Here is a 27,293-nt window from a genome sequence, read left to right as displayed (position 1 = left end):
ATTTACATAACAAAATGCCAGGAATCAATCCTGCTGTGGAAGAAGTCAGAAGATGTTCCTCCTGCTAACTTGGTGAGCAATGGCACCCAGTTTGAGCAATCCTTTCTAAACAATTGGATAATGATGTTCTTAATACCAGTGTTTACATTATGCATCTGAAGATATTCCCCACCTCCCACATTTAACAAATTCTAAATTGTCCTCTCCAATAACAGCAATAACATATGAAATTTGTTGGTAGGTGATACAGGAATTTACATTTATTTGGGATCCTGGCACTTTTTTCTGTTCATACAGTGAAAGGGTTCTGCTATTTAGAGTGATTTCTCAATGTTAGACTTGCCTCAATTGTGTGGACAGACAGCAATTGACCCATAAATTGCAAGTATTTTGTAATGGCTGACTATGTATATGCTTGTCTGTTTTAGTTTTGGTAAATTTATGTCTAGGGGTAGGGAGCAGTGTGTTACTTGAAGAGTACTACAAAGACCTACATTAGTTTCTAATCCCTGTAGATTTGGATGTTTCATGGGCTGAGGGAAGCTCTCTGGCTATTTACTGGGTTTTCATTTTGATAAATTCTTGTTATTCTGAAGAGCTTATAAAATTGCTGTCAATTCTACATACCTTCATGACAGGAATAAAAGAAAAAATACATTCAATCAGGGTCTAAAAATTTTTAGAGCAGTAAATAAAGACCAAAGTAAATGCAAGTCATCATTTGAATGCCTTATATATGTACAGAATTTTGCTATTTTGTTGATTGTTGTTGTTGTTAAGTGCTGTGGAGTCAGTTCGGATTCATAGTTACTCTATATAGGGTTTCTGAGGAGTGGCTGGTGAGCTTGAGTCACTGACTTTGAGGTTCAAACTTGCCTTGCAGGCCATCATGTTAACCTGATTCTGATTCTCATTTATTTTCATGGTACTCTCTTTGACTAATCACCTTGCCAAACTCTACACCATCCTAATGGTAGGACCTCCCTGCCATTTAAAGTGACATATTGAATGTTGCTGCTGTTCGGTACAGTTGAATTGGTTCCAATATATAGTGACCAGTCCTACATTATCCTCATAATTATTGTTATGTTAAAATTCATTGCTGTGGCCACTATGTCAATCCATCTCAATGAGCATTTCTCTCTTTTTTTGGTGTCCCTCATGATAACATGAACCCTGTATATGAGATAAAGTTTTGCAATCCTTGCTTCTAAGGAGCATTCTGGCTATAAATCTTGTAAGACAAATTGCTTCCTTCTCTTGGCAGTCTACAGTATATTCAATAGTCTTCAATAACAACATTAATCAAATGCATTCATTCTACTTTGCTCTTCCTTATTCATTGTACTGCTTTATCATACAAAGGAAGCTGTTTAAAATACCATGGCTTGGTTGAGGCACACTTTAGTCCTCAAAGCAACATCTTCAGTTTTTTAATACTCTAAGTATTTGCAATGCAATACATTGTGGGATGTCTTGATTGTTGTTTCCATGGGCATTGATTGAATATCAAATTAAAATAAAACTCTTGACTTCAATGGTTTCTCCAAATATTATGATGTTACATATTAGTACAGTTGTGAGTATTTTTGTTTTCTTTATGTTGAAGAGTAATAGTGAAGGCTATGGTCTTTGATCTTCATCAGTAAGTACTTCAAGTCCTCTTTGCTTTCAACAAGTGTGAGAAATTCTCAAGATGGTCCATCTTCAGGAATATAGGGTGCATGAAATTGCTAGACCAGACATAGGTTTGTTGATTCATGCCCAGGGATATGTAAGCAGAATGAATAGGGGGACAGGGGAAAAAAATCTGTTCTAGGATTAGGAACTTTAAATAAGAATATAGTCATTCTATGAGGGTTGGAAATGTAAAGGTAGACATTTTGTAGCAAAAGGAGGAGCGTGACTGACTTTGCAGTTCAGGAGTGGAGGTCCCTGGGATCGTCTTGGGAGAAAAGCCAGTGCGGGACCCTACCCAGAGATACAGTGATGCCAGAGATGGAGGCAGACTATGATGTGGAGAGATGGAACGGCTGGGGACTCTAGACCAGAGAGGGAGAGGGGCTGTGTGCTGATGACCAAGGGGCAGGCTTGTTGGGTATACCCTTTGGTTGGCTGATAATACATGGAGGGGATTGTAACAATGGCAATGAAATTACATATGATATATGATAGGATGAATGTAAAGCTAATGTTCTCCCACACAAACTATCACATAATTCACAATAAAACATTAAAAAAAAAGAAAAGAATACATTCTTTAAGACCATGGGTGCCATTCAGGATAGATTGTAGAACTGGAGAGAAGGAAAATGGGACATTGGGGTAGATTGTAAACTCCATAGTACCCAGTAAAAGGGGAACTGGAGAAGGGACATTTTCAAGACAGGGGAATAAAACTCTTTGTGGGCTAGCCATGTGCCACATCTGCCTTTGTCTTCTAGGTTGGGTGTCTTATTTTGCAAAATCAAATAAAGAAAACCTCACTCTTGCTAAAATGAGTACTAGATTTCTTAAGTGTTTGTCAGTGATAACAAGGTTTCTCACACTAGCAAGTTGTATCGTTTGCATATCCGAGGTTGTTAATAAGTCTTCCTCCAATCCTGATGCTACATTCGTTTTCATATAGTCATTCTGTTGGCATCAGGATGGTTTGGGACTTGAGAAGTTGATTCTGACTCATAACAACCCTATAGGACAGAGTAGAACTGCTCCATAGGGTTTCCAAGACTTTAAATATTTACAGGCTCAGAAAGTCTAGTCTGTCTCCCGTGGAGCAGCTGGTCCAGTTGTGAGGATTTTCATTTTCCTTACATTGAGGTGCAATACATTCCAAAGGTTATGGTCTTTGATCTTCATTAGTATTCCTAGTACTCTTCACTTCAAGCAAACAAGGTTGTGTCTTCTGCCTCCAATCCTGATGCCCTGTTCTTTGTATAATCTGGTTTCTTAGATTATGTGCTCAATTTACAGGGTGAATTAGTATAGTGAAAAGATGCAAACCCTGCACATACCTTTCCTGATTTTAAACTATTCAGTATCCCCTTGCATGTGATAATAGTGATATTATTTGATGATTTTCACATTCCATACGGTCACCTTTCTTTGGAATGGGCATAAATACGGAACTCTTCCAATTAGTTGGCCATGTTCTTGGCCACTCTTCCAAATTTGGCCACTCTTCCAAATTTCTTGGCATAGATGAGTGAGTACCTCCAGTTCTGCATCAGTTTGTTGATTCATTTCAGCTTGTATTTTGTCAATTTCTGAACCCCTGTTTTTTGCCATGTCTTCAGTGCAACTTGAACCTCTTCCATCAATATCATTGGTTTTGTTTCATATGGTACCTCTTTAAATGGCTAAACATCAGCCAATTCTTTTTGGTACAGCAATTCTGTGTTTTCTTCCCAATTTATTTCATGCCTCCTTCGTCATTCAATATTTTTCCAAAAGAATCTTTTTTTTTTTTAAGTGTCAGAATTAAATTTTATTCCGCATTGATAGAAATCTTGAAGGATTTACATTTTCCCATGTTACAGCACAATATTTTAACAGAATAAGATATTTACCATAAAGGTTTTGTTGATTTGTATAACTAAAGGGTTTATATTCTTCAGAGTAAAGGAAAATTAGTTCATAAATGATTGTACATAATTTCAAAATCCAGATATAAACATATGATTTCATTAATAACTTTCTACATAGTATATTACTAAATTATTTCCATTATCAATTAGCACCCATTTATAAAGATGCATTCCTAATACTGTTCTGATCAGCAGAAAAATTAACAGTTCAGAATAATAAGCATACATTTCTGCTATTTATTAAACTGTCTAGTAACTACACCATATGTATAGGGTTTTAACTAACCGTTATTGTCCATTAAAATGTTTTCAAATAATTTTTATCAGTCATCTGAAAATTTTGACTAAAGTGAGTTTCAAGTAAATTCATTGGCAGATAGAAAAAAAGTACATTCTTCTTAAAAATTACTAATTTTCCATAGTAGTTGGTTTCAGACATATTCACAAAATAAGTAAACTCTATGCTACAAAACCCATCTTAGACCAAATCATCTAAAATTGAAATCTTAAGTATTTTATAACATATCATAGTTTATGACCTAATTCTTCCACATGATTATAAAAAAACAAAACCCACAGAATTATTCCTGTTACATGGATTGAAAATTCACGTGGATTGAAAACTACATAGGTCTAAATGTGGACTAAGTTACAGTTTCAGAAATCAGTACTACCGAGGTTTTAAGTGATGTTTCATTTCTTTATATAAGTATAAATGCATTTAAAATATCAAAAGTCTGTGATTTAGAATGTCAAATTACAGCAGATATCTATGGCAGAGAGGCAATATTTGGTCTGTTATAAAGGATGATACAGGAAGAATACATTTCTTTTCTGAAGAGGAAAAGAATATTAAACAAAAGATATCAAAAAAAAAAAAGCAAAGAAAAAGAAAAAAGCCTGTTCCCCAAAATAAAAGGGCCAGTAATTGAGAAGAACTCAATTTCACTGACATGTAAAAACAATCTCATTCTTATTTTGCATTACAATCATTGTGTGTGTATATATATATATATATATATATATATATATATATATAGAGAGAGAGAGAGAGAGAGAGAGAGAGAGAGAGAGAGAGAGAGATACTGCATGATGACTAAGCAATTTTGAAATAAATCCATAGTCTAAGCCACAGCATGCATAACTCATTTATAACTGTTCATTTATACATGAACACACTTTCAGTAATCATACTAATAAATTTCAAATAATGTAATAAAAATCTAGTTACAGTATTCAATGTTTTACTGAATTACATTTGGGAAAAACACGCTAGGTACTTAACCTATTTAATACTAGTATATTCTTAATCATAATATACAAACACTTATCTAGAAACTTAAAAGATTGAAAGTTTTTCATGAAAAAAACATTATTTAGTCTGTTATTGGCATGTATTTGTAGAATACTGTAACACTGCAAACACGAGAAGTTTCAGAATTGGGCAGGCACGTGAACAGTTTCTACTCTATATGATGCTGGTGTACTTCCACACAAGGCCTCTTAGCAGCAGGCATCAGTCCACGGGAGGTAGGAGCTTATCAATGAACTGCTTGACATCCATCATTTCCTGTTTACACGAACTATGCATCATGCCTTCATAGGTCTTGAAGGTTACATTGACTGGATTTACTAATGTTTTTAGCTTTTCCACAGTAAGAGACCCAAACATTAGGGGAACTAAAGGGTCACAATCTCCATGGCACTGGAGAATAGAAATATCTTTATTAACTCCATTGATAGGACCCTGTGGAAGTGAGGACCGCAGTGGGAGCCAGCAACTGAGCCCGATGACACCTGCCATTTTTTGTTGTGTGGTAAGAGCAGTATATAAAGACAGAGCTCCTCCCTGAGAAAATCCTCTAAAAATAATTCTGTTAGAAAGTATTCCATTCTTCACCTCTTGATCTATCAAAACTTTGATGTTTTCTGCTGCTTCTTTGATTACATTTTCATTCTCCTGTGAATCTGGTGAAAGTCCAATAATATCAAACCAAGAAGGCATAGTCGTTTTCATATTTAATGTAACAGGCATAACTGGTGCGTGTGGGCAGATATATTTGATGTGTGAACTTTTGATACCTGCAAAGGCTTCTGCCCATCCATGCCCTGTATCTCCCAATCCATGAAGGAAAATAACCACGGCAGATACCTTCTGGGCGGCGGGCACTATGGTGGGTAGTGGGGCAGACATGTTATTGCCGCACATACACCGGTTCGAAGACCTCTTCGGAAGCGGAAGAGAGAACCACGCCAAGCCGCGGCTGAGGGCGTTGGAGCGCCAAGTCCCGGCCCGTCCCACCGGGTCCAATAGAATCTTGATATTGAAACTTTTCCTTCAGTTCTTTCTGCTTGAGAAATAACCATTGTGTTCCTACCTTTTGGTTTTCTAACTCCAATTATATGTACATTTCATAATAATACTTGATTTTAATTCTTGAGCTACCCTTTTGAAATTTTCTTCATCATTCCTTCTGATTGTTTTAGCTTGAGTAAGTTTTAGAGTCTCATCAGACATTAATTTTTGTCTAATCTTTCTTTCCAGTCTTTTAAAATTACTTTTTGCTTTCTTCCTTTATGATGTTTTTGATGTCATCCCACAACACCTCTGGTCTTTGGTGTAATGTCTAATGTATCAAATGCATTCTTGAGATAGTCTTTAAACTAAGATGTGATACATTCAAGGCCATATATTGGCTGCCATGGAGTTGTTTTAATTTTCTTCAGCTTGAGCCTGAACATGATTATATGAGCAATTGATGATCCATTCCATAGTCTACCTCTTTCCTTGTTCTGGTTGATGATATTTATCTTCTCCATAATTTCTTCCCACAGATGTAGTCTATTTGATTCCTTTTTATTACATATAGTGAGGTCCATGTATATATCTGCTGTTTATATTGTTGAAAAAATATATTTCCAATGAATAAGTCATTGATTGTACAAAATAATATCATGCAATTTCCAGCATTGTTTCATTACCACAAATCATATTTTCCAACTATTAATCATCCCTCTTTGTTCCCAAGTTTTGGCTTCCAGTCATTAGTAATTATCAAGACCCCTAACGAGATGGATTAGCCAAGTGGCAGCATCGATGGACTCAAGCGTGGCAACAATAGTGAGGTTGGCCCAGGATCAGGCAGTGTTTCGTTTTGCTGTGCATGAGGTCGCTGAGTCAGTACCGACTTGATGGCACCTAACAACAACAACAACATTGATCCTGGTGGGAATTCTGGTGTGGCACTATGGGATAAGCACTTGACCCCAAGGTCAGCTTGAACCACAAGTCTGGAAGTTCAAATCTGCCAACTGCTTTTCAGAAACCCTATACAGGGTTGCTATGAGTCAGAACTGACTCTACGGCACTTAACAACAACAACAATAATAATAACAGCATCATTGATCCTGGTGTGGAGCTGTAGGATAGACTCTGGACTATGAACCATAATGTTTGTGGTTCAAACCCACCAGCCACTCTTCAGAAATCCTTTCCAGTGGTACTATGAGTTGGAACTACCTTGATAGCACTTTGTCATCTTACTATATCTGAAAATGTTCTGCTTCTATTCATGTAGTTTTCAGTGGCTAACCATTCAGAAGTGGCCTGTCTTTCCTTCTTAGTTTGTCTTAGTTTTTAAGCTCCTCTGAATCCTAACCACTATGGGTCACCATGCTAGTATTTAATACCAGTAGAATAGCTTCCAGCATCCTAGCAACACTTAGCCACCACAGTACAACAAACTGACAGAGAATTTGTGGTTTTGAAAAGTGCTGTTGGTGGTACTGTGCCATGGAGTTGGTTTTGACTCATAGCCACCTTATATAGGTTTTTTCCAAGGCTGTAAATATTTACATAAGTAGAAAGCCTCATTTTTCTCCCGAGGAGCACCTGATGTACTTGAACTGCTGAGTTTGTGGTTAGAAGCCCAACATGTTACCATATTTTTCCATAGTAATTGTGTATACATTTGAATAACAGTCCTATAAATTGGTCCATTGTTGTTGTTGTTAAGTGCCATAAATTCCAATTCATAGTGATGCTGTATAGAGTTTCTGAGGCATGGCTAGTGAGTTTGAACTACTGACTTTATGGTTCAAACTGACCTTATGATTGAGTGCTTACCCTACAATATCACTCCAAGACTCAAACTGGTCTGGTAAATGTATGAATACTATCCTATCACTGATAGTGCTATATTTTAGGACATCTCAGAATGTTCTTTGTGACAATGAATATGTACCTATTTCTTTTCAATTATTAGTTCCTAGCATAGCAATCGACATAATTGTCTGACTCATAATGGCCAATACCAATCCATTTCACTCACTAATTCTTAGGATATCAAACTTTATGCATTCCATTTTATTTTTGGATGACTTCCAAATTTACTACATTCAGACATCATAATTTGACTATTAGTGAATGTTTGCAGCTGTTTCTTCTCATTTTGTTGTTGTTGTTGTTGTTAGATGCCATCAAGTTGGTACCAACTCATAGTGACCCTGTGCACAACAGAATGAATCACTGCCTGGTCCTGGGCCAGCCTCACAATTGTTGCTACATCTGAGCCCATCACTACCACCATCTTGTGTCAATCTACCTTGCTGGGAGCCTTCCTCTTTTTCTTCAGTGACTAGTACATCCTGATAATATGTCCTAAGTATCAGTGATGAAGTCTGGCCATCCTGGCTTCCAAGGAGCATTCTGGCTGCACTTTTTCCAACACTGATCTGTTTGTTCTTTTGGCAATCTATAATACTTTCAATATTCTCCTCCTACACCATAACTCAAATGAATCAATTCTTCTACAGTCTTCCTTATTCACTGTTCAACTTTTGCATGCATATGAGGTTATGGAAAATATCATGGCTTGGGATAAGTGCACCTTAGTTTTCAAACTTATATCTTTGCTCTTCAACCGTTTTAAGAATTCTTGTGCAACAGATTCGCCTAACGCAAAACGACATTTGATTTCGTGACTGCTGCTTCCATAAGTGTTAATGGTTGATGCAAGCAAAATGAAGTCTTTGGCAACTTCAATCGTTTCTCCATTTTTATGTTTGCTGTTTATTGGTGCAATGGTGAAGATTTTTGTTTTCTTTATATTGAGATGCATCCTATACTGAAGGCTGTGGTCTTTGATCTTCATAAGTATTTTAAGTCCTCTTCACTTTCAACCAACAAGGATGCATCATCTGCATATCACAGGTTGTTAATGAGGATTCCTCCAAACTTGATGCCATGTTTTTCTTCATATAATCCAGCTTCTTGTATTATGTGTTCAGCATACAGACTGAATAAGTATGGTAAAAGATTACACACCTTTCCTAACTTTAAAGCATTCAGTACTGTCTTGTTCTGTTTGAACAACTGCCTCTTGATTTATATTAAAATGTCTTAGCCATTTTAAGACATGGTGTATTAGCAAATGAAGGTTTTGAAAACTTCACTCCATCAGTGTTATTAAAGGCAGCTCTTTTGCAGTCTTCAGTGTTATTTTGAGTTCTGTTCAATCTGAGGTGTTCATTTCATCACTGTATCAGACAGTGTACCATTGTTAGTCTCTTCTGGACTTTTTTTTTTTTTAATGTAGATTTCTAGTATGTCTTAGACTAATGTTCAACTGGAATCTGTCTACCATAGGTGAACCTGTAGTGGCATAGCTTCCATTATCACAGCAACACACAAACCACTATAATACGACAAATTGACATATGAGTGGTAGATGAAAACAATAATCTCCTTTAAATACTAGTCACAAGACTGCCAATATGATTTCTCAGTTTTTTCACAAATAATTCAGGCCTTCATGTTTGTTTGACAATTGCTCCCTCACCCTTTCAGAATTATTGTTGTAAATGTTCTATTCAATTCAAATTTAAATGTCATCAGGTTGGTTCCAACACATAGCAATCCTTTATAGGGTTTCCAAGGAATGACTGGTGGGTTTGAAACACTGACGTTCTAGTTAGAAGTCTAGTGCTTATCCTACAGAACCACACCAGTACTCCAAATGCTCTACATTAATTAAAACCAAAATGTTTAAAAGAAGGCCTAGTGAATTTTACAAAAATACCTCCTGGGGGGAAGGAGTGGTTTTCCACTAAATATAGAAGGTACTCATTATTTATGAAAAACATTTGGTATATTAATATTAATGAGTAATCTTCAAGAAAGGGCTATTATCAGAATAAAGTGGATTCATAATGATAGACATGCAATACGTCAGAAGGTCATAAGCACAATAAATGTGTGTTCATGAATCAAGTAACAGTCTCAAAATATATGAAGCAAAACCTGACAGAGTTAGAGATAAAAATAGACTAATGAGCTCTGGTAGCGTAGTGGTTATGAGCTGGACTGATAACCTCAAGGTTAGCAGTTCAAAACTACCAGTGGTTCCATGGGAGAAAGATGAGGCTTTCTATTCCCGTAAAGATTTACAGCCTTGGAAACCCTAAGCAGGGTTGCTATGAGTCAGAACTGACTCTACAGCAAACAAACACCAACCACCACCAAACAACATGTAACAGATATTTTCTCACCAGTAGGATTAATCCTGGTGTACTGCTGTGAGATAAGCAGTGGACAGCTAACCACAAAGTCAGCAGTTCAAACCCACCAGCTGCTCCTCAGAAACCATATCAGGGTTGCTATGAGTCGGAAATGACTTCACAGCACTTAATGAGAACAGTGGGTTTGGTTTGGGATCTTAATACATTACTTCTAGACCAATTAGACAAAATGTCATGAGGATATAAAATGTATTAAAACCTTTGATCATTCAACCACCTTGATCTAATTGACATCCATAGATCATGTTACTCAGAATTGATGAATATGCATTCTTCTCAAGTACATATGGAATATTCACAAAGATAGATCAGATAAAGATCATAAAGCAAGTCTCAATAAATTCTAACATATTGAAATATTACCAGTGTATTTGCTAATCATGAAACTTTTTTATCTAGAAGACTCTCCAAGTATTTGGAAAACAACCAATACTTTTTGGAAATGTACATCAAAAAAGAATACCAGTGAATATTTTTAATTGAATAATAGTCCTGGTGTGGTGCTGTAGGATATTTACTAGACCACAGGGTTAGTTTGAACCATAAGGTCAGTGGTTCAAACTCACCAGCCACTCCTCAGAAACCCTATTGCTATGAGATGCAAATGACTTGAATTCACATAACAACAACCACCACCTAATATATCAAAATATACCCAAGTACTGCAGCAAGACATATAACATATAGCAAGACATACAACTTTATATTCATATTAGAAAAGAAGAAAATTTTTAAATTATTAATTTAAAACCATTATAAATAGGATTAGATAAAAATAAAAGAGGAAATATTGGGGAAAAAAACAGACGATGGAAAAATTTCAAAGCTAAAATATGGTTCCTTGTGGGGATCCACAAGTAGATGCATGGATAGATACTCTGGCTGAACTGGTATAGAAGAAGCATGAGAGTATATCCATACATACAAATAGGTTTGACAAAGGAAATTTGAACATGGGTATTTACATTTCCTGCAAATGTATCTGTGAACATGGTGGAGCATACAGGGGAAAAACTATAAATACTTTTTAGACATAACCAGACACTTCAAAGGAAGGAGTTATGGTACCTTGGGACTGAGGATCATTGTCTCAAAGGACACTAAGTTCAGTTGGCATAGTCTACAAAGACAATGTTCTACATTCTACTTTGGTGAGTACAAAAAAACAGGTCTTAAAAGGTCATAAGTGGACACTTAAGGTGCAATTATAGTTTTCTCCTGGTTTGGAGGAAATATGAGCAATGGAATCTAAAGGCACATGGAAACAATTAGCCCAATGTACAAGTGACTGTGCAACCATCAGACCCTGAGAGCAGAAGAACTAGATGGTGCCAAGCTACTACCAACTTTTCATAAAGGGATCACATTAGAAGATTCAGGATAAAGTGGAAGAAAAATGTGGAACCAAACTCAAAATAATAAAAAGACAAGGCTTACTGGTTAGATCGAGACTGGTGGAATCCCAGAGTTCATTTCAGGTCTGAAAAGGAACTCACTCCACTGGCTCAACTTTCAGTCAAATAATAGGCAGGTCTGTAAGTAAAATAATAACACTAGTGAGGTTATGCACAACTAAGAATAAGCAATCATTTGATATCAAAAGGACAGCATTTATCCAAGGGCAAACTTAAGAAGGTTTAGGAAAAAAGGAGGAATGGAAACAGGAAACACATTAAGGAATTGAAATAAGCAAAGTTATATTGTGGGGTTTGCAATAAATGAGATGAAACAACGTATGCATGAATTGTTAAATGGAAAACCTTCACCTAATTCACAATAAAAAGTTATATGTATATATCCCCCACACACTTCAGACAAATTAAATTAAAAAAAAAAAAAAAAAAGACCCATGGAGACAAAATAAATAAACACAAATTAGGAATATCACTAATGAGGGAAAGCTTATCATTAAAGAACAAATAGATATTAAAGCTAAAACATTATTGTTGTTAAGTGACATGGAGCTGGTTCTGACTCATAACAACCCTGTATAGTGTTTCCAAGGAACAGCTACTAAGTTTGAACCACTAACCCTGCAGTTCAAACTGACCTTGCAGTCCAGTGTATTGTCCTGAAGGCCACACCAGGAGTCCAAAATTATAATAAAGGGCTATTACTAACAATGAGGAGTTCTGGTATGATGCTGTGGGATAATGCACTGGACAGTTGTTTGAACTGCAAGGTTGATGGTTCAAGCTCACCAGCTGCTCCTTGGAAACTATGCAGGGTCACTATGAGTCAGAACAGACTCAATGGGACTTAACAACAACAACAATTGACAGTGTTGTTTAAAATGTTTCAATAATTAAGATTAGATGGACAATTTCCTTTAAAAATATCAAATTTACCAAAATTGAGATTGGATGAAATAGAAAAAAGTGAATAGTCCTATTTCTCTTGGGAATATAATTCATTGTAAAAAGTATTCCTAAAAAGATAATTCCAAAACGTTCACTGATAAATTCTATCACAGATTTAAGAGAGAAATAGTATTAATTTTACTCAACTTTTATCTAAGCATAGAGGAGCAGGGAACATTTCTTTGCTCATTTTAAAAGTCCTCAGTGAACTTGACAGCAAAATCTGACAAAGATATTACAAGAAAATAAAATCTCAAATCGATGTTCTTCATTATCATAGACATAAAAGGCATCAGCAATCCAAGACATAATTAATGTTTTTTTTAAATAAAATTGAAAGGCTGGTTCTAACAGTTATATAGAAATGCAATATACAGGCAGCATAATACTTGATTTCAAGTCTTATAAAAGCCATAATAATCAATATTAGAGTGAGTTGTTTGCATAATGATAGACATGCAGATTAGTGGAAACAAATAAGAATACAGAACCAGACCTACATTTACTTAGCTCAATTGATATATTTTTAAGTTTAAGAGTTAATTTAGTGAGGAAAGCCTTTTAACAAAGAATGCTGAAACAACTGGATAGTAATAAAGGGGGCAAAAGGGAATTTTGACCATTATCTCATCTCATAGAAGAAAATTTATATACTATAGATTATGGTCCTAAATTTCAGCCTTAACTCTAAATCTCTTTGAAGAAAAGATAGAAGAATGTTGGTATAGCCTTGAAGTATGTATGCATTTTTAAATAGTATTCAGAAAGAAATAACCACAAAAGAATATTTAAAAGTAGATTTCATGAAATTTAAAAATTTAGGCCATCAAATTACATCAATAAAAAATGAACAAGCATAAAAATGACAGGGAAATGACATAGGGGTAGCATCTTGACACAGGATCAACTTCAACAACATAAGAGATTGATTCCTATGAAGCAGAGGTAAAACATACCTCTATCCTCCGACAATTATACCACTTACTACACCAACCATTCCCCATCCACTGAACTCTGTACTTCTCTATTTGATTTAATGGTTTAATGGTCACCCAAAATCACAGACAATTCACCTGATTATGGGGTTTATTCAAGAACTAACTGGTCTAATTCAGGATCAGAAACAACTCAGGATACAGTTCTTCAAGCAGGACAGACTCTTCTCAGACTCTAATCACACAGACATCAGAACCCTTTGTTTACTATTTGGTGCCCGAGCAGGAATAGTAGGTACTGCCTTCAGCCTTTTCATTTGGGCTGAACTTGGCCAACAGTTTCTTAATTATATGTCTCCTTTACCTCTGCTTCACTCCAGCAAGTATAACAAAGTTCCACCTTAAGGGCCCAGAAACACTCCATTTTGCCAATTGAAGGCATCCAGCTTTCCCCCTTCTTGGTCCTAGAAACTCACACTGTCTCCTGCTAATTTCCTGCAGTTTTCCCAGTTCTGCTACTGCCATTTTTCTGCTGTAGCTTCTTGCCATCTTTTGTTCTCTCCCATGGTATAGTTCCCTGTCTCCTGCAATGAGAATATTGCATCTAGAATATGAAAAGAATTCCTGAAACTCAAAAATAAAAAGACAACCTAGTATAAGAAACAAAGGTTGAATGAAATATTTCACAAAGGAAGATATTTGAGTGGCAAATTCACATATGAAAGTGTTCAGTTGCATTTGTTATCAAGGAAATGCAAACTTAAACCACAATAAGTGACAGGTTTAAGTCACTTATATTCACTAGAATATCTAAAAATGAAAAGAGGTCAATCCTATAAATACACTGTTATGGATTTAATAGACAGAAATAAAATAGTTATCCACAAAACCACTTGTGCAAACATTTTATAGAAGCTTCATTCATAACAACGCCAAAGTTGGAAAATTCAAACGACCATCAACACAAGAAAGGACTAAAAATTATGGTATATTCGAATAATGGAATACTGCTCTGTGATAAAATGGAATGAAGTACGGACAGACAAAATAATGTAAAAATGTACATTCATTTCAAATAAATTAATGTAGATTAACTTCAAAGAAAGAAAACTGAACATAGACGTATACATACAGTGTGATTCTATTATTTGAAGTTCTAGAAGAGGTAAATCTAAATTCTAGAAGAGGTAAATATAAACTTTGATAAAGTAACAACTAAAACCAAAAGTGGTTGTTTCTGTGGGGTTGAAGGAACTGACTGAGAGGGATTTAGTAAATAGTTAGGAAATAGAGATTATGTTCACTATTCGGATAGGAATGTGGTTTACACTCACAGTTTATAATCACACTTGTCAAATCTCCCTTAATAATTATGCCTTCACCAATTATGTTATTTTATCTAAAAAATAACTTTCAAAGTTAATTAGGCAATTGTAAGACAAAGAAAAGATAAAAATATTAATAAAACACACGCTGAAACCAGAAAATGAAAACAAGTAGTGTTCAATGATTTCTTTCTTTAACAACAGTATGAAATAATATTTGTGCAGCATTTACTAATTTAAAAAGAACCCTTAGAGCAAGACTTTTTTTCAGTTCCCTTTTTATGTATGAAGTTTAATTATTATATACCAGAAGACTTGGGTTCTAACTTGCTAATTGCTAAAGTGAGTACTATTCACTAATAGTTTCTGTAATATTAATGAATATTTTGATGTCTCTTGACTTCTGTTTATTTGCTTTTGTTTAAAATTCAAGGTCATGATTTTCCAGTTTGTTCTAAGCAACAAGAATTTCAAAAAAATATAGTAAAATCTACTAGACAAAGTAAAAGTGGCTGTTATTTGAGCTTCAAATATATTTGAAAAAATGAACAAAAGAAAACAATGTTTTTGTTTAATTTCAGGACTTCTCAGAATCTTTCATTCCATAATAAAAATGGATCCCATCAACTTACTACAAGCAAGTGTTCTAAAAATACTTTATATATATTAATTCATCTAATTTTTATAAGGTTTGAATATGGTGCTTTTCTCATTTTTAAAATGATGCTGAGGCAGAATGTAATACTTGTCCAAGGACACATAAGTAAAAGAGTAAACCTCAACAGTTGGATTCTGGATCCTTTGCCTGTAAATTATGCTAACACAGCAAGCAAATCTGTCAGTAGCTAGGCAGAATAATGATATCAAATGGGAAAAAAGAAGAAATTTTGCTAAACACTTGTAAAGAAAATCTGCATTCACCTAAAGGGTCAGCTGTTGTTGTTAACTGCTATTGATCCAGTTCCAATTCATAGTGACCTTGATATACGATTTCTGAGGATATAAATCTTTGTAGGAACAAAAATCTTCATTTTTCTACTGTGGAACAGCTGGTGGGTTTGCATCACCTTCCTCGTGATTCTTAGTCCAGCGCTTATCATATGAGCCAATGGTGAATAATTAGTTCAGGAAAAATTGTGAAAATACATGAAAATTCCCTAATTTAGTTATTCATGAGTTCCAGAGACCCTGACAAATCATGAAGAGGGAACCAGAGTAGAGCAGGATAAAGTATAGGATTATCTCAGATTACAGGACTTTGGAAGTAGGGTAAGTATGAGAGTTTGGAGAATAATGAATGACTGAGGAAGCTTGGTCCCTGGGCAGGGATGGATGACAAAGGTCCGTTCCCTGGGCAGAGATGGATGACAAAGGTCCATGAGCCATGGGAAGAACTGTAAGAGAAGACTGATATTAACATCTGGTATATGGCTTCACAATTCTTTGTTCACTGAGGTGGTGACAGACAGTTAACTGAGGCCAAGTGTGGCTTTAAGACTTGGCTGCTCCCTCAGGCTGTGCCTGGAGGATGGAAATGATGCAAGTAATAACATGTGAGAAATATAATACTGAATCAGCAGAGAGAAAAAGATACAAATATTTTGGCTGACAAAGCAGAGCCAATTCAGCAGGAAGACAATGAAAATAGCTGTTCTCACTACTGGCAGGTTATTCATATTCCTATGTTGTAAATGACAGTTGTCGAAAAAGCAACATTTTTATGATGAATACTTGGAGCAAATGAGGTCACACAGGTGTCTTAGTTATTCAGAAGGCACTGAAGAGAACTTGAAGATCGAGAACGGAGAAAAACCCCAATAGAGATCAAATGATTGTGTTGTTAAGTGCTGCAGAGTTGGTTCTGACTCATAATGACCTTGTATAGGATTTCCAAGGAGTGGCTGGTAAGTTTGAACCACCGACCTTGTGGTTCTAGCTGACCTCTTGATCCAGTGCTTTAGCCCACAGTGTCACACCAGGAATTATTGTAGGGGTGAGAGAATAATTTTTAAAAAGCAACTTTTATGCTGTCAAGTTGATTTTGACTCCTGGCGACCTTTTTTGTGTTAGCAACTAGGAATGTTTCATGTGTTTTCCTGGGCACAAACCTTCACAAAAGTTGATTGCTAGGTCTTTTTCCATGGAAACACTAGGTAGTTTTGCACCAACAACCTTGAAGTTTGTACCTATTGCTCAAATCCACTACCACTGAGTATATTCTGACTCCCAGGTACCAGGGATGGTAAAATGGGGGGATCATAAATACATAAGCATTTATAATTCAAACTTGAAACAGTATTCATAAGACTTCTGAGCTTCCTCACACTCTGGACTGAACTTAATGAAGAAACAGGAAGAGTGGTGGTGGTGATGTGCTGTCACGTTGGTTCTGGATCACAGTGATCCTATATAGGGTTTCTGAGCCAGTAAACTTTTATGGGAGCAGAAAGCCTCATCTTTCCCCCTTAGAGTGTCTAATAGACTGGAATTGCTGAGCTTGTGGTTAGCAGCCCAACATACAACACTGCCCTACTGAGGATCCTTAAAGGAGGACTACAGTAAGACATATTAGGGGAGAGAGACTGGGATAAAGCTGAGTGAACAGACTCTCCCTCTCCAGAATCAGTCTGGTTACACAAAGACAGTGTTTTCCTTGGTCAGCTCCTAGAAGTGCTCAAGATCCTAGGATCCGAATCAGTTTGGATATTTCCTGAGGATCACTTCTGAGTCTAGAAATTTATGAAACTCACTGATTTCCCCAAATTGGAGCTATCTTAATGCCAATTTAAACCTTTTGAAGCTCCGTGGGTTAAATTCAGATGAATTTTATACTCTTTTGCAGCCACAGAAATCCTATAGGTAGAATCTTGGTAATTTCTTGCTTATTTTCTCCTTTCACCAAGATTTTGAAAAATAAGAAGTATAGGAAGCAGATTGATATTGACTTTCAGAAAATTAATAGCCTAAATGTATTTCATAGGATTTGCGAACTTGTAGAAAATCTATTTTCAAAAAGTGATGCCTGGTAAAAACCACTTTAAACCCTCATGTAGATTTCTTCAATTAGAAGAGATGCAAATTTACTTAAATTGGGTTTAATGCGAATGCTAGCTGGAGAACATAGAAAAACTAAAATGATCCAATTGAAATTGATAAATAACTGTTTTATTTTGAATTTAAGAAGGCTAATAGGAAAAGAGATAGCTTGAGACTAAGTAGAAACAAGTTAGGAGGATAATTAGAGATGAGGAAAAAAATCTAATATGTCATTCAGACAGGATTCTTACCAAGGAAAAGATATTGCAAATGTATTTCAAACATACATGAAAGAAAAGTGGCCCTAGTAAAATTGAAGACTAAGAATTAAAGAAAAGTTCTCAGGAAATAGGATTTTATATCACTATGTCCCTTTTACACTTAATGTGAAATAAGAAAAAGGACAGCTGCCTAAGGCTTAAAGCATATTTCTTAGTGTAGCTGTAGAAGAGCTCATTGTAAAAAACAAAAAAACCCCAAAACAGATAAGAACATCCTAAGGCAAAGCCCAAATAACTGATTCATGATTCTGAAAGGACAAGAGACTAGGAAGCACAAAGCCATGCTTTGAATTAATTGCTTTTGCTAGAACTCACAACCTGGATGAGTCAACTACCTGGCTCTTTAAAATAGGAAATGATAACTATAAGAAAAATTGTTCTTAATTGACTGATGAGAGGGAACATAAAATTGCAGATTGGAAACGTTGTTTTTGAAATTGGTGAGCTTAGAAGAAAATAGAAGATGATGTTAAAAAGACAGAAAATAAGGCAAAGGAAGAGAAGGTAGGGAGAGACATTGAGATCTTGTGAAAATCACATAATTGTTTAAGTGGACATTGCTGTAGTATTTACACCAGGGCTCCAATTTCCCTAGTTTTCAAAGCAGAGCTCAGGGCACCAATCAGTTCACTTTACTCCAGTTCAATGGACTCAAGACACTGTACATCTTCCCTTCCTTATATATGGGGTGGTGTTGTCGGATAAGTACTGGACTGCTAAACACAAAGTTGGAGGTTTAAACCCACCAGCTACTCCTTGGAAACCCTACGCAAGGTTTCTATGAGTTAGGACTGACTCGTTGGCAGCACTTAACAGCAACAAAAACAACACTGCAAAAAGATTCCTAGAAATCATTATTGTTGTTGTTAAGTATCGTCGAGTTGGTTCCAACCCATAGCAATCCTGTATTGGGTTTCCGAAGAGCGGCTGGTGAGACTGAACTGCCGACCTTGCAGTTCAAACCACTTTACAGTCTGGTGCATTAACCCACAGCACCACACCAGGACTCCTTTATTGGAAGATGTGTTTTCCAACTGGATCTCAGCCCTCCATGTTCTCCTGTTTGGAGCAAAGACAAATTTAATTTACATTAATTAAAATGGAAAATCTCAAAATTTCATTCCTCAGTCTGAATAGCCTGAGGAATGTCAATAAGCTCATTTCAAAAGCTCAATAACCACATGTAGCTAGTGGCTACCATATTGAACAATGCAGGTATGTACCATCTTATCATAGCAGAAACTCCTGTCAGAATTGAACAGTGTTTGTGTTAAAGATTATGATTATGTTTTATACTCTGTAACTTTTAGCTGTAATTTATACCAGAAATTAGGGTCAGTGTTGGTTTAGTGGTAGAAATCTCAATCTGGGAGCTTAATTCTAGCCAACGCATGTCTTGCAAAGATATCACACATTCCTCAGTAAAGATTTGTCTGTTTCTATAAAACTGAGGTCCTAGTGTGGTGCTGTAGGATAAGCACTTGACCACAAGGCTGGTTTGAACTGCAAGGTTGGTCGTTCAAAGTCACCGGCTGCTCCATGGAAACCCTATGCAGGGTCACTATAGGTCGGAAATGATGACAGCACTTAACAACAACAACAACAATAATGCTGAACAGATTTCAGTGGAGCTCCCAGCCTCTTGTCTAGGAAAAATGGTCAGGTGATTTACTTCAATGAAGCAGACAATGAAAATCCTGTTAATTATAATGGTTTGATCTGCAGCTGATCATGGGGCTGGCTGAGGACCAGCCAGTGTTTCCTTCTGTTGTTCATTAGGTGCCATGAGACAGGGGCCAATTCCACTGCATCTAAAAACAATACCTAAAACTAATGCTCAATCTATTTTCCATAGAAAAGCAGTATCACAAAATGTTAAGAAATGTAAGCATTCATTTTTCCTCACTCATAAAACAGCTAATAGGCAATCTTGTTGTTGTTAAGTGCTGTTGAATCGTTTCTGACCCATAGTGACCCTGCATAGGGTTTCCGAGGCTATAAATCTTTATGGGAGCAGAAAGCCTCATCTTTCTCCCACAGAACTGCTGGTAGTTTTGAACTGCTGACCTTGAGATTAGCAGCCTGATTCGTAACCACTACGCTACCAGAGCTCCTTGATAGGCAATGGTATCATGCATTAATTTGTTATGTTCTTAGGATCTTTGCATTTCATTGTCCTTATTTGTAAAATAGAGAAATAGGGGTGTTGAAAGGATCAGCTAAAAAGTTAAAAAATACCCTGCAATTATGAAGTATATTATTAATAGTAATGAGACTGCCATACTTTCTGTGTTTTTTAAAGAAAACATATGAGCTTGTCTTTTCTCTTACTTTCAAACATATTTGTCTTTCTGCAGTTCAAGTTATTTTTTTCTAGCTTCAGTAATATTTCAAATATCCAAGCAGGGAAATAGATCTGTTCCATTCATTTTTTAACTTAAAAGTATAAATAATGCTAAGAGTAAGGATAAGGGTCAAATATTTGGAAATGAAGACCTGATTGGAAACATACCAGGTTAAATGAAGCTTAAAGAAGCTCTGATCTCACAACACCTTATTAATAGTTTATATTCATTTCTCAAATCAGCAATTACGGACAAGCACAGCCAGCAACACTCACTTTTAACCATGCAGGTAATTGGCAATCCCCTTAGTCAATTACCAGCAAAATACTCTAATAGTGAATCCTTGATCCAAAACATTTGGAAGCTACTGGACTCTGGAAAATTGACTTAAGGGTAACTTTTTGCTAAAACTACAATCAGGAACTTTGAAAGATTCTTTTTTTCTTTCCCAGTCATCCATCTGACATATACCATCTGTCAGATCATGCTGGGTTGTCTCTGTCAGCCTTCTACTCATCTTAAAAGAGAGAGAGAACTTTTGAAGGTTTTGATTTCTCATCAATTTCCCCATGAAAATGCAGTGAGTTTCTTAGCAGTTCAACATTTCTATCTATAGCAGATTCAGAACCAGTATGTATCCAAAGGAGTAGGGTCTCCTTTAGGCTAATCAATATACAGACAATCCCCAGACTGAAAACAGCTGACTTACTGACAATTCCTACTTGCCCTTAAAACAGGGCTTCTAGCTGATTGAAACTGGTCCATCTTGACCCTTGAATAAAAACAGAACCGTACAAGAATTTTAAAATTTTGGGTGATATATCATGGTAACTGGAGCAGAAAAAAATGACAGGTTAAAGGCCTGGACTGGTAGACTTGGGAGAAACAAGCCCTTTCAGAAAATATATATTTGAGAATGGACTATTAGCAAGTCTATTAAAAGCCACATACATTCAAAGTGATATAGTCAGCTGTCCTCTTTGAATGTTGTTGTTGTTAAAGTGCAGTTGAGTCAATTCTGACCCATAGCGACCCTGTAAGGGTTTCCAAGGGGCAGCTGGTGAGCTTGAACCACCAAACTTGCAGTTCAAACGACTTTGTAGTCTGACGCATTAGCCCACAGTGCAACACAAGGACTCCACTCCCTTTGAAAAGGGTGCCACTATATTTAACAGGATGAAAGGAGCTCTGGTAGCGTAGTGGTTACGAATCGGGCTGCGAACCTTAAGGTCAGTGGTCTGAAACTACCAGCGGCTCCACGGGAGAAAGATGAGGCTTTCTACTCCCATAAAGATTTACATCCTTGGAAACCCTGTACAGGGGCGTTATGGGTCAGAAACAACTCGACGGCACTTAACAACAACAACAACAACTATATTTGAGCAAAGCAGTGCTGTTTTAATTTATGTAAATTTGCCCTCTTTATAAAATGATTGAACTAATCCCTACTCACAAAAAATTCATCACCACAGTAACCTTCACCTGCTGCATGTGGCGTTTTTAAATCATTATCAATGTTTTGATTTTTTTCTTAATTTAAAGCAGGGGTGGGGAACCTTTTTTCTGCCAAAATTTATAGCATCATCCATGAGCTATACAAAATTATCAATTTAAAAATTGTTGTTGTTGTTAGGTGCCATCGAGTTGGTCCCAACCCAAAGTGACCTAATGCACAGCAGAAGGAAACACTGCCTGATCCTGGGCCAACCTCACTACTGTTGCCACGCTTGAGTCTATCGATGCTGCCACTTGGCCAATCCGTCTTGTTGGGGGTCATCCTCTTTTTCTTTAACCCTCCACCTTACCAAACATGATATCCTTCTAAAGTGACTGGTCCCTCCTGACAATATGGCCAAAGTATGAGAGACAAAGTTTAGCCATCTTAGCCTCCAAGGAGCACTCTGGCTGCACTTCTTCCAAAATGGATCTATTCATTCTTTTGGCAGCCCATGGCACTTTCAATATTCTCCTCCAACACCATAACCCCAAAGCATCAATTCTTCTCTGGTCTTCCTGATTCACTGTCCAGCTTTTGCATGCATATGAGGTTATCGAAAATACCATGGCTTGGGTCAGCTGCACCTTTGTCCTCAAGCTGACATCTTTACTCTTCAGCACTTTAAAAAGGTCTTGTGCAGCAGATTTGCCTAATATAATACATCATTTGATTTTTTGACTGCTGCTTCCATGAGTGTTGATAGTTGATCCAAGAAGAATGAAGTCCTTGACAACTTCAATCTTTTCTCCATTGATAAGAATCTTGTTTATTGGGCCAGTGGTGAGGATTTTTGTTTTCTTTACATTGAGATGTAATTCATACTGAAGGCTGTGCTCTTTGATCTTCATCTGTGATAGGATAATATCCATACACCTAAAGGGAAGCCCAGTTAATACCACTATTACTCAAATTTATATGCACCAACCACTAAAGCCAGTGAGGATGAAATAGAAGAATTCTATCAACTTCTTCAATGTGAAATTGATCAAACATGCAATCAAGATGTATTGATCATTACTGGTGATTGGAATGCAAAGGTTGGGAGCAAAGAGAAAGGATCAGTAGTTGGAAAATATGGCCTTGGTGATAGAAATTATGCTGGAGAATGCATGATAGAATTCTGCAAAAAAAAAAAAAAAGATTTGTTCATTTCAAATACCTTCTTTAGACAGCATAAGAGATAACTGTACAAATGGACCTCACCAGATGGAACACATAGAAATTAAATTGACTTCATCTACGGAAAGAGACGTCATCGGAGAAAACAAGGCTGGGGAAGACTGTGGAACAGACCATCAATTACTCATATGCAAATTCAAACTGAAGCTGAAGAAAATGAATTTTAAAATTAGTCTGTTATAATTGGTCAAATATTTAATTAACTCACAACTAATGTGATAGCATGGAGTCCTGTGTGGCGATGCAGGATAATGCACTGGACCTCAAGGACTGTTAGAACCGCAGGTTGATGGTTCAAACTCACAAGACACTCTCGGAAACCCTGTGCAGGGTCTCTGTGAGTTAGAACTGAATGTAAAGCACTTAATAGCAACAATCAGATGACTGGAAGTGGGATGCCCTAACCAGGCCAGACCAAATAATTTCACTGACCTATATGACAACTGGTCTGTAAATTTGTTGTAGTGTAGTGACATGTATGTTGCAGTGATTCTGAAAGCTATTCCACAGGTATTTTAAATACCAGCAGTGTCACTCTTGGTGGTAACATTTCAGGTGAGCTTTCACATAAAGACAGGCTAAGAAGGAGGAGAGATGAACTACTTCTGAATATTTAGTCAATGAAAAACTTATGAATATCAGTGGAACACTATCAGGACCAGAATATTGAATATTGAAGCATGATAAAAAGCACCAGAATATTGTCAGATATAGTGCCGGAAGATGAGACCCTCAGGTTGGAAGTCACTCAAAATATGACTAAGGAAGAACTACTTCCTCAAATAAGAGCTGATTGTAATGATGCAAATGTAATAAAAAGCCTTTGGGATTTCATTTGTCAATAGGGCACAACTGACAATGAAAACAAACAGCTATAAACTTAGATTAATAATCAGAGCATAGAATGTACAAATCATAGAGCTAAGAAAATTAGAAATAGTAAAAAGTGAAATGGAATGCATTGACATTGATATCCTAGGCATTAGTTAGCTGAAATGGACTGGTATTGGCCATTTTAAATCTGACAGTCACTTGGTTTACTATTCCAGGAATGACTAACTGAAGAGACATGGTGTCACTTTCATCATCCCAAAGAAGATATCAAAATCTGTCTTGAAGTACAATGCAGTCTGTAATAGGATAACAACACCCACAGGCCTACAAGGAAGACAAATTAATGCCACTATTAAAATTTACACACCAACCACTAAAGCCAGGGATGAGGAAATTGAATAGTTCTACTAACTTTTAGAGTATGAAATTGATCAAACATGTAATCAAGATGTACTAATAATTAATACTAATTGGAATGCAAAGGTTGGAAACACAGAGGAGGAATCAGTCCTTGGAAAATACGGCCTTGGCAACAGAAAAGATGCTGCAGATTGCGCAATATAAATCTAAAAGACCAATAACTAGTTCACTGCAAATATGTTTTTTAAACAACATAAAAGATGACTATACACATGCACTTCACTATATGGAGTACACAGAAATCAAATTACTTACATTTGTGGAGAGAGACAGTGGAAAAGCTACTGTGGAACATAATATCAACTGATCACATGGAAGTTCAGGCTGAAGCTGAAGAAAAATAAAACAAGTCCACAAGTGTCAACGTATGACCTTTATCATATCCCACCTGAATTCTGAGATCATCTGAAGATTTGACGCATTAGACATTAAAGACTGAAGACCAGAAGAGTTGTGGTATGACATCAAAAACATGATACAGAAAGAAAGCAGAAGGTCTTTAAAAGATAAGACCAAAAGAGACATCAGAAAAGACTCAATGATACTGAAAGACGTCCAACCACCACTGAAGGCATTGACAAAGAAAAAGGAAGTGGGAATTTATAGGATACAAATTGAAATCTTTCAATAAACCGATCTAGCTCTGGAGCCACTCAGTCATCTCTGCCAAGAAATTCAGAACACAACTATCTGGACAACTGACTGGAAGAGATCCGTATCTGTGCCCTTTCCAAAGAGAGGTGACACAACAAAATGCAGAAATCATCAGACATTATCAATAATATCACATGCAAGTAAAATTTTGTTAAAGATAATTAAAAATGCTTGCAACCATACGTTGAAAGAAAACATCCAGAATTTCAAGACAGATTCATAAGAGGATGCATAGCGAGGGAAATCATTGCTAAAATCAGATGGATCTTGGCTGAAAGCAGAGAATACCAGAACGATGTCTACCTGTGCTTTACTGACTATGCAAAAAGTCTCAATTGTGTGGATCATGACAAGCTATGGGCAACATTGCAGAGAATGAGTTGTTGTTGTTGTGTGCCGTGGAGTCGGTTCTGACTCATAGCGACCCTGTACAGGGTTTCCGAGGCTGTAAATCTTTATGGGAACAGAAAGCCTCATCTTTCTCCCGTGGAACAGCTGGTAGTTTCGAACTGCTGATCTTGAGGTTCGCAGACCGATTCGTAACCACTACGCTACCAGAGCTCTTTGCAGAGAATGAGTAGTCTACTTAATTGTGTCTATGAGGAACCTGTATATAGACCAAGGGGCAGTTGCTCAAACAGAACAAGGGAACACCACCAAGTGGTTTAAAATCAAGAAAGGTTTGTGCCAGGGTTGCATTCTTTCACCATACTTACTTAGTTTCTATGCTGAGCAAATAATCTGAAGGAACTGGACTATTTGGAGAAAAAAATATAGCATCAGGATTGGAGGAAGATTCATTAATAACCTGCAATATGCAGATGATACAACTTTTCTTACTGACAGCAAAGGGGACTTAAAATACTTACTGATGAAGATCAAAGACTATACCCTTTAAAATGGTTTCCACCTCAGTGTAAAGAAAACAAAAACCCTCACCGCTGGAACAATAAATAACATTCTTATCAAGGGAGAAAAAGATTGAAGTTGCCAAATATTTCATTTTGCTTGTATCAACCATCAATACTCATGGAAGCAGCAGACAAGAAATCAAATAACATATTGCAATAGGCAAATCTGCTGCATTGTTGTTGTTGTTAAGTGCCGTCGAGTCGGTTCCGACCCATAGCGACCCTGTACAGGGTTTCCGAGGCTGTAAATCTTTACGGGAGCAGAACGCCTCATCTTTCTCCCGCGGAGCCACTGGTAGTTTCAAACTGTTGGCCTTAAGGTTCGCAGCCCGATTCGTAACCACTACGCTACCAGAGCTCCTAATGTTGAAGAGCAAAGATGTCAGCCTGAGGACTAAGGTGTGCCTGACCCAAGCCATGGTATGTTCAATAATCTCATATGCATGTGAAAGTTGGACAGTGAATAAGGAAGATCATAAAAGAATTAATGCATTAGAGTTATGGTTTTGGAGGAGAAATATTGAAATTGCCATTGGCTACCAAATGAACAAACAGATCTGTGTTTGAATAAGTTCAGCCAGAGTGTTCCTTGGAGGCCAAGATGGCCAGACTTCATCTCTCATACTTCAGACATACTGTCAGGAGGGACTAGTCACTAGAGAAGGATATTATGTTTGGTAGGGTGGAGGGCCTGAGAAAAAGAGGAAGACCCCAGTGAGATGGATTGGCAAAGTGGTAGCATCAATGGGCTCAAGTACGGCAACAATTGTGAGGTTGGCCCAGGACTGGGCAGTGTTTTGTTCTGTTGTGCATAGGGTTGTTATGAGTCGGTACCAACTTGATGGCACCTAACAACAACAACAATAACAACATATAAATGGAGAAAAGTTGGAAGTTGTCTAAGATTTCACTTTGTTCCAATCAACCATCAGCACTTATGGAAGCAGTAGTTAAGAATTTTAACAGTATATTGCATGAGGCAAATCTGTTTTTAAGACCTCTTCAAAGTGTTGAAGAACAAAGATGTCAGTTTAAGGACTAAGGTGTGCCTGACCCACACCATGGTATTTTCAACAACCTCGTATGCAAGTGAAAGTTGAACAGTGAATAAAGAAGACGGTTGAAGAACTGATACATCTGAGTTATGGTGTTGGCAGAGAATATTCCAATTACCACGGACTGCCAAAGCAACAAATCAATCTGTTTTATAAGAAGTACAGCCAGAATTGTCCTTGGAGGTCAAGATGACCAGAGTTTATCTCTCATCCTTTGAACATATTTTCAGGAGGAACCAGTCCCAGGAGAAAGATACCATGTTTGGTAAAGTATTAGGAAGAGGAATACCCCCA

General features: G+C 36.8%; 1 protein-coding gene across 3 annotated transcripts; it reads right to left on the bottom strand.

Annotated features, from left to right (window-relative positions):
* Nucleotides 1–5,103: 5,103 nt before the first annotated feature.
* On the bottom strand, nucleotides 5,104–5,796 carry LOC102822796 (acyl-protein thioesterase 1-like). Of its 3 annotated transcripts, none has more exons than XM_006874550.1 (2): nucleotides 5,431–5,796; nucleotides 5,104–5,334 (listed from the first exon to the last, which is right to left on the bottom strand). In XM_006874550.1, exons 1-2 carry the CDS (start codon nucleotides 5,794–5,796, stop codon nucleotides 5,104–5,106), a joined length of 597 nt encoding a protein of 198 aa, XP_006874612.1. The 3 variants fall into 3 exon arrangements, with proteins under 3 accessions (XP_006874612.1, XP_006874613.1, XP_006874611.1); XM_006874551.1 differs by having other exon boundaries at nucleotides 5,104–5,627; nucleotides 5,668–5,689; XM_006874549.1 differs by having other exon boundaries at nucleotides 5,104–5,796.
* Nucleotides 5,797–27,293: the final 21,497 nt, after the last annotated feature.

The sequence above is a fragment of the Chrysochloris asiatica genome, unplaced genomic scaffold (genome assembly GCF_000296735.1).
Source record: "Chrysochloris asiatica unplaced genomic scaffold, ChrAsi1.0 scaffold00284, whole genome shotgun sequence".
Lineage (NCBI taxonomy): Eukaryota > Metazoa > Chordata > Mammalia > Afrosoricida > Chrysochloridae > Chrysochloris > Chrysochloris asiatica.
This window is presented reverse-complemented; position numbering and strand designations above follow the sequence as displayed.